We start from the raw sequence: 12,489 nt of genomic DNA, 5'->3' as shown, positions 1-12,489 counted from the left end.
CCAGCACCTGTCACTCTTGAGGATTCCCGCGTGCCAAAGCTGCGCTGTGCAGCGGGGTCGTGGTCAGCCTTCCCATCAGAGCTAGTAAGAGCTCTAACACCCACCCCGGTGCCTGTGGAGGCGTCTGTGTGAGCGAGAGGCGGGAGAGACCCTAAGAGCAGGTGCAGAGGGACGAGGGACGGGCTGGGCGGCTGCCGCAGCAGGTGCTGACGTCTCCTGAGTGGTGCAGGCTGAGGCTGGGCCAAGGTGGGTCCTCTCGCCGTCTGGCAGAGTCCTGTGCACTGCAGCCCCACTCAGCCCTGGCTGTCTCACATCCTGAGGGTGGAGCCGTGGGAGATCAGAATGAGAGGGAGGAAACTTAAGTAAAGGGAAATCTCGTGGACTTCCGTGTGTTTCTGATCTTTCTCACAGGACTCTGTCAGATCCCTGCACCCCAGAAGCTGATGGCCGAGTTCACTAGAAAGGAGGAGCTCATTCAAAGGTAGGAAACACAGGTCGCCACAGGGTGCACTTGCCAGTGCATTCTGTTACAAAGGAAAGCCACAAGGATTCCCAGTTACTGTGAGAGCCACTCCCAGAGGCAGTACGGAGGAGGGACACACCTCTGCCACCAACTAGACTGTGGCCTCAGACATGTCATGGGGGCGCCAGGTCTTCTCAGTGGGACCCAGTCCTGCCCTCACTTGGCCGCTGAAACCCACTGTGTGTCTCCTTCCGTTTCTCAGGCCGCGCTTTCTCTTCTTGCTGGTGTCCCCTCTGGCTCACTCCTAGGCCTCGCTGAGCCCACCCCTTGGTCCTCAGCAGTACTCTCACTCCCTCCAGCAGGACCTCATCCACCTTTAAACACCTCAGTCCTGTGGCTCCAGGCGTCTTTAACCAAGCCTTTCCTCCAGCTCCTCTGGATAGCTCCCTGCACATATATAAAGGTGCCTCAAATCTGAGGTCTAAAAGTGAACATTTGGGGGCTGGGGATGTGGCTCAAGCAGTAACGCGCTCGCCTGGCATGCACAGGGTGCTGGGTTCCATCCTCAGCACCACATACAAATAAAATAAAGATGTTGTGTCCACCGAAAACTAAAAAATAAATGTTAAAAATATTCTCTCTCTCTCTCTCTCTCTCTCTCTCTCTCTCTCTCTCTCTTTAAAAAAAAAAAAAGGAAACCTTTTTTTTTTTTTTTTTGAGATGAGGTCTTACTGTGCTGCCAGGCTGCCTTGAACTCTGGACTGCAGGCATGACCAACACGCCCAGCTTAAAAACAAACTCCTCAGGTCCTCTCCACCGCTCCGCCCTGGCAGTGCGCCCCTCTGACCCTGCTCCCCTCAGTGACACCCGCTCGTTCCGGCTGAGTGGCACTGGAGCAGTCCTTTTCTCTCACACCTGTGTCGGCAAATACTATCGGCCTCTGCCTTCCAAAGGAATCCAGGACTCGGACACTTCTCGTGACCCTGCTGCTGCCACCTCAGACCAGGCCTTCAGGACGCTTGTGCCCCTCACCTGTCTCCCACCTTCTGCTCTGACTCAGCAACAAGCACAAGCCACACCTCGCTGCTTTCTGTTCACACCCTGGGTTGCCTCCCTTTCCCCCCAGAAAGGCTCCTGGTGGCTTCTGCAGTCCCCGGGGCACCCTCAGTGCCCACCCTTCCCTGCCCCTGCCCACCACACCTCAGCCAGGCCCAGCATCACCCTCCTGAGCCCTCGCAGTTGGTCCCCCTCTGCCTGAAGTTTCTCCCCGGGCACCTGCATGGCTCACTGCTCAAATGTCACCCCGTGAGGGAAGTCTTCCTTGACAACATTGCACAAAACTGCAACCCGGCCGTCCCACTCCTCCCCCGCCCTGCTTGGGTCTCTCATACCACCCACGGCTGCCCGCATATGACATGTCCGCTGGACTGAGCTGCTGATGGTCTGCTAGTCCCCACCAGAGGGCAAACTCTGACAGCAGGGCTCTGGCCTTGCTCCCTGCTGGCTCTAGAATGGTGCCTGGAATGTCTGACTCATGGACGGACTGACTGACATGGACCTTATGAAGGTTTAACAGCAGACACGGACGAAGGCTTCACATAACACTAGGCCCCCTCTCCGTGTCTAGCTCCGTTCTGGTACCCAAGCTGTGGCCCCTCAGCTCACAATCACATGAATAAAAATGTAGGTGCCCATGGACGCGAAGCCTTCTGGCCCTCCTCACCCATAACCACGGCTGCGTTTGGACCATCACACTTTACCCTCTTACCAAACGCCAGGAACGAAAGCGTCTCCTCCGAGGGCCTCCTTTCGCCTCCTCCTTCCACAGGTGAATCGTCCTCTGAAGGCAATTCCTTTAGCCTTTTCTGTCTGACATGGAAACACATCTCCAAGACGTGGTTTGATTCCGAGGCAGAAGTAACACACAGGAGGAGGGTGGGCTCTGTAACCCGGGAACGCGGGGCAGGGAGGATCACCAAACCCATGCTCCCTTCTCCCCACAGGGGTGTGATCGCGGACACCAGTCAGGACAAGCTCGACTACATCCTCTACCTGGATGAGCTTGCTGCGTGCATCGGCGCCAAGCCCAGCCTCCCACTGCTGCTCCTCAGGGACCCCAGACTAGCCTGGGAAGTCTTCTTTGGACCCTGTACCCCTTACCAATACCGCCTGGTGGGCCCCGGAAGATGGGAAGGGGCCAGAAATGCCATCCTGACCCAATGGGACAGGACCCTGAAGCCTCTCAAAACCCGAGTCCCTCCCGACACCCCCAAGCCTGCCTCCACGTCACACTGCTTGAGAGCTTGGGGTGGCCCTGTGCTGCTGGCCTCTCTCCTACTTATCTACAAGTCTTCACTTTCCAAGTGGATGCAGGACAGACTCTCCCCTCAGCTAGGGCTGAGCTTTGGGTGTGCCCCCTGGAGTTCATGGGCTGGCAGACTGGCCTCCAGCGTGGCAGCACTGAGAGGTGGGGACTAGGGGAGGGACTGGGGTCATAAACGGATCAATGCCACTCACAGAACTGGATTAGTTTCCATGAGGTTGTTATAAAGTGAGGCTGCCCCTTGTTTTCTCTCCTTCTAAGGCACCTGCTTGAGAAGCAAACCTCCCACCTTTCAACATGTTATGAAAACACAGTTCTCACCAGAAGTTCCCCTAGGCCCTTGGACGTCCCAGCCTCCAGAACTGTGAGCCAAAGAAACTTATTTTCTTTATAAATAACTAATCTCAGGTCTTCTGTTACAGCCATGGAAAAACGGACTAATACACCTAGTGTTTGGTGAGGACGAAGCTGATTGGTTTCAAGGGTCAAACCATGCCATGATGATCCTCTCTTCAAGTATCTTGTGTATCCCTTCTCTCCTTCCACTGTAACTTCTATAATCCAAGTTTAGGTCTAGTCACCTCTTAGCAGATTTATTATATTGTGTACCACTCTTTGGTCTCCGTATCTTTCTCTTTCCAGTGCACATTCTATCCTGCTAGCTAAAGCAGCTATCCTAAAATAACAGTGTGATCATCATTGCCAAACATAAAAGTATGAGCATTCTTGCCTAAAATTAAAATGATCATCATTCATATCAGGGTCCTGAAAGGAATAAGATGATGATACTCAAATAATTTGTGGAAATTTAATATAAAGATTAATCAAAAAGAAGATGTGAGCATTGCTGGGAAATTGTAGGGATCATAACATGCCCTCAGACTACAGTGAGGTGGCTTACTATCCCTAGACCAAAGCAGGCCAGGAAGGAGAGGAATTACTAACGAGAGAAGGAAGGAGCTTTATACAACAAGAGCCACGGCTTTCAGCTGCGCGAGGAAGGCGGGCCTGATGGCCCCCAGAGTGGGAAGCTGAGGGGCAGACAGTCTGTTCTCTCTTCCTTCCCTCATTCACCTCCAAAGCCAACCAAGAGCCTGAGGCAGGGTGCCAGCTCTTGTCCAGGAGTCGGCCTCCCGGGTCGGGAGCTCTGTGCAGCTGAGACTACTGGTCAAGCTCACTCCATGGAGAAGGAGACGTGGATCATCACCTTAACTCTGGTGTCAGCCATGAGGCCCTGGCCAAGGAGCCTTTCCAAGCCTCAGTGCCCTCACCTGGAAAGGGAGGGTAATAACAGCACCAAGTGCAGGGTGAGCAGCGAGAGAGACGTGCAGGGCGTCCGTGCAGAACTGAAAGACATTTTCTATTCTCTGCCTTAAGGGGCTGTTGTGTAATCAGGAGGCTTGGCCTGTACAGCTCAGTCTCTCTTTTGTCCTTGTGTCCCCTCCACCCTCAGATGGACTCTCCTGAATGCAGCAGGTAAACACTAGCAAAGGAGGGTTAGAAATAGCCATCCTGAAACGACCAGTGAAGGTGTCCGGGTTTACCTGTGCTCCTCGGTGGACTTCAAACCCCACTAAGGCACACCAACAGGAGCAACGTCCAGCTTAAGCTAACTGCACACCCGTTCTTGAGGGAGAGAGTGGAACTGAGAATGTCTCTTAGTTCATCAGAACTTAAACTTATAATGTGCTATTTTTTCAATGCAGTAATTTTTAAATAATGAGTCAAACACTCAGAGAAGTAATTTTCTCTGGTTTTCACAGAAAGGAGGAGACAGAACAGGGATTTTAAACCAAATATATGCAAACCCTGAAGCCACTAGCTGCCTTGGGAGGTAACTTCCCTACTCATCTCAAGCCCCTTCAATTGGTGAGTGAAGCCCAGACCTTTTCCACCTCTTCCTCCAGGAAGCCTGCACTTGCCTGCCTGCGGGCTCCCTCCTCTGCACTGCCTTCCCACCCTGAACAGACTGGGAGCATTGGGCTTGGCAAGTCCATGACTCTAGTCCTCAAAGAACCCCCAATACCAGGAAAAGCCCATTGGGAGTTAACCCATTTTAAATGAGAATCAAATTTTCATAGTAAATATTAGGGGAAAATACTAGGTTTGATCAAGACTTCATTGAGAAATCAGATCAGAATTTTGAAAATAAGTTTGCTTGGTCTTTTTAAATGCCTTTGCTAATATATTAACTTTTTAAATTTTTTTCTAATCAGTCATACACGACAGCAGAATGCATTTGTCTCATTGTACACAGAGCACAACTTTTCATTTCTCTGGTTGTACACAATGTAGGGTTGCACCATTTGTGCAATCATACACGTACATAGGGTAATGATGTCCTTCTAATTCTTTCCTACCCACACACCCTCTCCCCATCCCTCCCCTTTGCCCAATCCAAAATTCCTCCATTCTTTCCATGCCCCTCCCCCATTATGGGTCAGCATTCTCTTATCAGAGAGAACAAGGCACACTCATACATTGCTGGTGGGACTGCAAATTGGTGCAACCACAGTGGAAAGCAGTACAGAGATTCCTTAGAAAACTTGGAATGGAACCACCATTTGACCCTGTTATCCCACTCCTCAGTCTACACCCAAAGGACTTAAAATCAGCATACTATCGTGACGCAGCCACATCACAATTTATAGCAGCTCAATTCACAAAAGCTAAACCATGGAACCAACCTAGATGCCCTTCAAGAGATGAATAGATAAAGAAACTGTGATATTGAGATATATTACTCAGCACTAAAAGATAATAAAATCATGGCATTTTCAGGTAAATGGATGGAACTGGAGAATATCATGCTAAGTGAAGTAAGTCAATCCTAAAAAAACAAAGGCCAAATGTTTTCTCTGATACATGGATGCTTGGCCTTTCATTTACCAAATTTGGATTATAACTGGAACCATCTTCTAAAAGGAATTGCCTAGTTGTGAGAATTTACATGACAGCTAGATAAAACACCTTTATGACTTCCTTTACTACATATTCAACTTTCAAAACTAGACTATAAGTTAGCAATATTTTAATATTCAAGGTTTTCATTGATTTTGCCAAGGAACTAAAATTTCAATCCTCTCATATTTATACAAATCTCTTTTGAAACTCCTGTCATCACACATGCCAATCATCTCTAAGCCATTCTTGAAACGTCTTCCTGGTTTAATGCTGCTAGATCCAGAGTTGCCATGGCTTAGCAGTCCTCCAATATCACCTTCGGCAATTTTTTTTATTTGAAATCCTTATTTTGCAATATATGTAATTTCACTTTGTCAATGATTTGCATTAGAGTCTGCATGATCAGACAATCACCAGAGACTGACCACAAAGACACTGGCGTCCTGAAGAGGCTGTCCCGTAGAACAGGCGTGTGAGTTTTAGAGAAAATGAATTTTAAGTGCTCAGTTAATTCATTCATTAACTCAACAAATATGCATTGAGCCCTTACTGTGTTCCAAGCACTCTTCTAGACGGGGTAACCATGGTCAGTAGAGAGAAAGTCCTTGACGTCGTGGAACACGTACTGCACTGTGACAGGCAGGGGTGTGACGACTTCCGGGAAGACCAACCATGCAGGCTTCAGAGAGGGTGGGGGAGCCTGCGGGGACGCTCACACAAAGCTTCCCTGAAGAGGTGACACCCGAAATGTTGCCAGTGGAAACTGGGTAAAGTGAGAGAGTGGCCCCGGGACAGTCTCACGGAAGGCTTTGTTTCTGTCAGCAATCATCAAGTGGCCTTGGGGCAGGCGTGTTACAACAGTGGCCACCAACCTTGTTCACACCATGATGCACACAGAAAATGAAGACAGTCTTTGTGAGCCACCCTACGATAAGCTGATAAGATAAGGGGAAGGGAGATCGATGTGAGCACAGGGAAAATCATCTTTTCATATTGAAGTAAAACTGCTTAAGCCAAAAAATAGCGAAATATTAAATATAGAATTTATCATATACTTCCAAATAAAATTTCACAGGTTTTGGTTAAAACTTGAATTCATTTCTGGGGGTTTTCTATCATACTTGATATTCTACATTAATTTCTAAATAAGATTTTTAAACAATGATCTCTTTATGTGATTACAAGTTACAAAATAATGTAAAACCATTTCACAGCCATTCAAAAAAAATTGAAACCGTGAAATATTTTCTTTCATCAATAAATGTAACATTGAAAGTTTTTTGTGTTGTGAGAAGGGATCCAAGTCCCATCAAACTTGCATAACAAGCAATTCAAAGTGAGATCAAGCTTTAATAGTGAGAGGCGCTCCCTTGGCTAGCGCACTCACCCTGAAGGCGCTGGCCCAAGAGGGCACAGAACTGTCTCCCGCGGGTGAGGACAGGAGCTCCAGGCTGTGTGCTGCGCCCACAGGAACCTTCCCTCACAGCCCCTGCCCCTGCCCCCCAACACCCCACCCACCATCGCCACCAGGCTCCCTCACACAGCCTCTCCAGCAAGGCCCCAGCTCCCGTGGACAGCGAACGTTCTGCAGGTCGACCCAGGCGTCCAGGGGTTTCCCCACCTTTCTGACTTTTCGACCGAGCCCCTGGAGAAGCAGGGACTGCAGGACTCAACATGCCAGGCTTCCCCACCTGCCAGCCCGAGAGCACAGGGTGGGAAGCTGCAGAAGAGAGGAGGAAGGCGGGGGAGTGGAGGGACCCGGTGAACCCTGTGAACAGCATCAGTGAACAGGCTGCCTGTGACAGCTTCAGAAATACAGGTTCTAGGGAGTCTCCTTGTGATCACTTCTTCACGTCTCTTCTTGGTAGTGCACTCTAAACACAGACTGACAGCCAGTTCACAAAGCTGCCCACAGGCCAACAGGCTTCTGAACGTCTCTCTGATTCATTAAGTCCTGGGAACGGTGTCATGCCTAGAGCTGTGGGTCAGGTCTTTGGGGCTCTCAGTAGTTCTGACGCCTGTGTCTCCAGGAATGAAGGAGGCACGGTTAATTCTCCCAAATCCTTACATTCCCAAAGTCCTCCCTACCCAGTAGGTAAGACTACACAGGCTCTACGGAAGCTCCAAGAGACTTCCCCTGCAGTAGCCTGATGCCATTCTAGACTCCCCCTTTATCTGACAGACAGGTGCCAATTAGGGAGCAAGGACCCAAAGACTCCAACATTACAACTAGAAACTTGTCACTGAATTGTCCCTCTAACTCCCATCTCCTAGCTTTTCCTTTGGAATCATATTACTTATTACTATACCAGGAACATGCCCAATAAAGGGGCTGGGGGCATAGCTCAGTGGTAGAGTGAGTACTCAGCATGCGTCAGGCCCTGGGTTCTCTCACCAGCTTGTATATGCACACAAAATATGCACAACAGAAGCATCCTTAAAAAACCAAAACCAAAACCCTCCCTTTCTTCTCCATTACTCCACTTCTCTCTGTTGGGTTGCTGTTTGTCAGCTTCCTACTCCAAGAAGCCATCAACACACAGCAGCCAACAGCTGGACTCCCTCTTCTTATGCTGGCTACCTTGCAAGCCCAGACTGGCCAGCAGTAAAAGCTGACACGTCCATATGCTCCATCACCTCTCATGCAGATAACTGCACACAGGCCTCCCAACTTCTATTCTTACCAGCCTCTACCCATTTATTCTCCAGGACACAATCATCTTTTCGGAGCACATTACACCCTTACTTAAAACCTTCCCACTGCACATCCAACAACAGCCACGTTCATTACACAGCCTACAAAGTTCAGCCTCCTGGCCCCACCGCATGCCACTCCCCCCGTAGCCAGATTCCTTTGACATAGGTGGGTTCCTTTTCATTCTTCAGGGCTTGGCTTAACAGCCTCAGGGGGTCTTCTCTGATGAGAATCTTAAGCAGAATCCTTCTCCACACTGTCCCCATGAGGGAGTCCTCACTGCATTTATTCGTTTCCTTCCTTCACACCCCAACATTAAGGAACTATCCCGTGTTCCTTGTTAACTTAGTCATTTATTCCAGCCCCTTCCTTAATGGTAAGCCATATAATAACTTCTCTGTTTTATTCTTTTTTAATTTTTTAATTTGTTTTAATTAGTTACCCATGACAGTACAATTATCTTGACATATCATATATTTGAATCAGATGGGATATAATTTCTCATTTTTCTGAGTGTACAGGTTGCAGAATCACATTGGTCATGCAGTCACGTATATACACACAGCAATAACAAATGTCTATTTTATTCTGCTGTCCTTCCTTCCTGGTTTGCTACCTAACAGTGTCAGGCACATAGAAACCCCTCAGTAAATATTTATCGAAGGAAGAACAAATGAATGAATAATGGATCATTTCTGAGACAAGGATATGACTAAGAGGTCCCACATACCTCCTACAATTGGCATTTTTACTGCACCCAAAAACACATGCTCTACAAAAGCTCCAAGAGACTTTCCCTGCAGTAGCCTGATGCCACTCTAGATTCCCCCTTTATCTGGCCTCCTGGTGGACTCCCTAATCAGAATAAATCCTTCCAAGGAGTCCACGATGGTTGTAACATGGTCCCGATGCACACTGGTGGCCACTTTAGCTGACTGACTTAATGAAACATCCATTCTCCACAGGTGACAAAGATCCTGTAACTGACCACAGACAACGAAAATGGACCACAGTCCACCAAAAACGATGTTTGGTGTGAAAATCTGGGGGAGAGAAAATGGCTTTCTTTTCAAACACAGAAGCCATGCACAAAAATAGTAATGGATAATCAACCTATTGTGTGAATTATTCGAAACAAATATTTTTTTTAAAAACCACAAATATTGAAGTCTAAGAAGAACTCTTAGTTTCTATATTGCTGCTAAAATCTGTTTCTCTAAGATAATCCATTTTCAGTACAGTTTCAATCCATTGCACAGAGTCAAAAGTTTTGTTTTACACATATATCTTGCTTTCCGCGCTGACTTTAGGAATCTATAACTGCCTTTCTTGCTCCTTCATTCCATCCCCGTCCAAGATTTCTGATCTATGCACGTCCAGATGCAGCTGGGTAACCTTTCTCTGGATCAGGATATCTTCTCCCTTTGAGTCCAGCTGATCAAAACTGTGCAGTTAGAGAAGAAAACTGCATAAACTCTCACCCCAGCCAAACTGTCTGCATCAACATTCCCACTGTGACTGTCTGTCTCTGATGACCCAGGATTGGACAGACTGCCCGGCGTCGCTCCGTAACTGAGCCGGTGTCTTCTCGTTGCCTGTGCGTGCCCTGAGTGTCTGTGTGTGACACCCTTCCACGCTGTCTTTGTCCTAAGTCATGATGCCTGACATTCAACAGTTGCCCCTTTGTTCTCTTCCGATTTCAGGATCTAATTTTCAACACGTACCATCTCTCTTCCTTATGACCATTTGAGAAGTGTGCTTAGTGTGTTTGAAGATGATTATCAAGTACTTAGAGTGTGGCTCCAAGGCACCTGTTCCAGGAAAGCTTCTGTGTGGGTTTGTATCACCCCGTGCCGTCTCTAGCCCCTGGCCTGGTACACTGGTGGAAGGGAACACCAGTTCACGCTCTCTGGTAAGCCCGCTGAGCAATTCCTGAGTCCCCAGCTCCCTCTAAGATCCATTCTGCTGGGCCACACAGCCCCTTGCGGCTGCCCTGCTGCCACTCCCCTCCTGCATGCAGAGCGCCCTCTCGCCCTCTCGGCTTCAGGGCTGCTGTGGAGTGCACAGTGGTACACCACAGCAGATCTGGCCTTCGTCAAGACCACTGGGCTGGAGGATGAAAACAGAGTCCTGGACTTCTGTCCTGGACATCCTCGACACTCTGCACCGCAACAGATTTCCCAGATGAAACTCAGACACTGCCCTTACCTGTGGCCCACACTGCTCACCTGACCCTAAGAGCAACCTTTGAAAGAAGTTTAACAGATGCCCTCACCTCACAGATGAGAAAACTGAGGAAGAGGTTATCTAATTTGGGAAGGTCGCATGGATACTAAGAATGGAAGCAAGATTCCAACTGGGGCAGAGCTTTGCTCTGGAGTCCCTGCACGTCACCACCCCACAGCTAGAGCGTCACAGACGTTACAGGTTAGAAGGGAGGTTGCCTGCTCAGACTGCCCAAGAGCAACGCCGCGGAGCATGGATGTAAGGTCTCTGCCTGACCATCCTCCCAAGGAGTGTTCTTCTCTTTAGGAGAAGTGACCATTTTCTGACTTTTCTACTTATTAATAATTAGGAACTCTGTGAAGCTATACTGACTTGTAGATTTATGACCAATAAATATGCAGTAGGAGATATATCAGAAGTTTGTGATTTTCACTATCAAACATTAAACCAAGAAAACTTATTCTAACATTTCTTTATTAAATTCTTTATAAACACCCTCAAATGCTCTTCGAATCAGCTTCTTGTCACACTGTCTCAGTCAGTAATTAATGAGATGCCAGGCGTGGTGGCACACGTCTGTAATCCCAGGGCTCAGGAGGCTGAGGCAGGAGAATCAAGAGTTCAAAGCCAGCCTCAGCAATTTAGTGAGGCTCTAAATAACTTAGTGAAACCCTGTCTCTAAATAAAATATTTTTTAAAAGGCTGGGGTTGTGGCTCGGTGGTTAAGCACCCCTGGTTTCAATACCTAATACCCTCCCCCGCCCAAAAAAAAAGAAAATTAATGAGATAAAATTTTGACAATTGTTAATTCAATGTTTGCAAACAAGAAACTTGCTTTTAAACTTCTGAAAATTATACTTTCATGCTCTGGGAGTAAATTACACACAAGGGCTCTCATGACACATACAGTCTTTTTCCCAATTAAATCTGGTGCTATGGTTTGGAAACTGCTTGTCCTGAGGGGTTCTCAGGGTGGAAGCATGGTCCATGGTGTGGACTGTGAGAGGTGACAGGACCTTTGAGAGGTGGGGTCTGGTGGGAAATAATTAGGTCACAGGTGCATGGCCCTCCCTCTAAAGGAATCAATCTGCTTCTCAGGAGACCCTGGTTTTTACCACAGAGCAAGGCTGGCTGCACCCTGCTCTCTGACTTCCTATCTCACCATGCAATCTCCTTCCCTCTCAGGAATTCCCGCCTTCATGATGCCATCTGCTATCAGGCCCTCGGCAGAGGGGACCACAGCCAGCACCCTGTTGTTTGGTGCTGTGAGCTAAACAAATCTCGGGTCCAGCTGCCCAGCCTCAGCTATTTTGTTACAGCAACAGAAAATGGACCGAGACATCTGGGGAGAACCACATGTCTGATGCCTACAACTACTCAAAAGTCATAGGCAGCATCATGCAGAGAACGGGACATGAACTTCGTAGCCAGACAGACCTGGGTTCAAGCAGCACTGTGTCTACTTCCTAGTTTAACCTGTAATTCACTCCTTTTCTCTAAGTCCCACTCTACATCCATAAGATGAGGACAGGTGTTGCTACCACCTGGGTTAGTGTGACACCCATGAAGTCATGTATCCAGCATTTACCATGGTGCCAGGGGCCCTAGCGGGTGCTCAGTCACCCTCCCTTTCTCAGCAGAGTGCCAGCAAATGCTTGCGAGCCAGCTTTCCAAATGAGAGCCTTGCCTGTGCTGTGTGCAGATTCCCAGGGTACAGACTCTCCCACCACGGCTGCCTCCAACCACCTGCCTGGCCCAGAGTGGGAACGAAGCATGCACAACCATCTCTTAAGAGCCTGCAAAAGCTTCTCTTCCTCCCACCCTCCACCAGATTGCTCCTCCCCTTTCAGATGGAAACTCAAACACCCCTTCATTGCA

The 12,489-nt window shown here is 48.4% G+C and overlaps 1 protein-coding gene across 1 annotated transcript in view; it reads left to right on the top strand.

The window, feature by feature from the left end:
• Window positions 1–6,949, top strand: part of FMO4 (flavin containing dimethylaniline monoxygenase 4) — a 28,013-nt gene extending 21,064 nt beyond the window's left edge. Inside the window, exons 8-9 of the mRNA XM_081298153.1 lie at window positions 412–481; window positions 2,467–6,949. Of these exons, the coding sequence (XP_081154279.1) occupies window positions 412–481; window positions 2,467–2,941 (545 nt within the window). The 3' untranslated portion in view covers window positions 2,942–6,949. The remainder of the gene's footprint in view (window positions 1–411; window positions 482–2,466) is intronic.
• The last annotated feature ends 5,540 nt before the right edge of the window (window positions 6,950–12,489 follow it).

This window comes from Spermophilus citellus (genome assembly GCF_964194105.1).
Source record: "Spermophilus citellus genome assembly, chromosome: 6".
Lineage (NCBI taxonomy): Eukaryota > Metazoa > Chordata > Mammalia > Rodentia > Sciuridae > Spermophilus > Spermophilus citellus.
The sequence above is the reverse complement of the archived record's forward strand: the minus strand, read 5'-3'. Positions and strand labels throughout refer to the sequence as shown.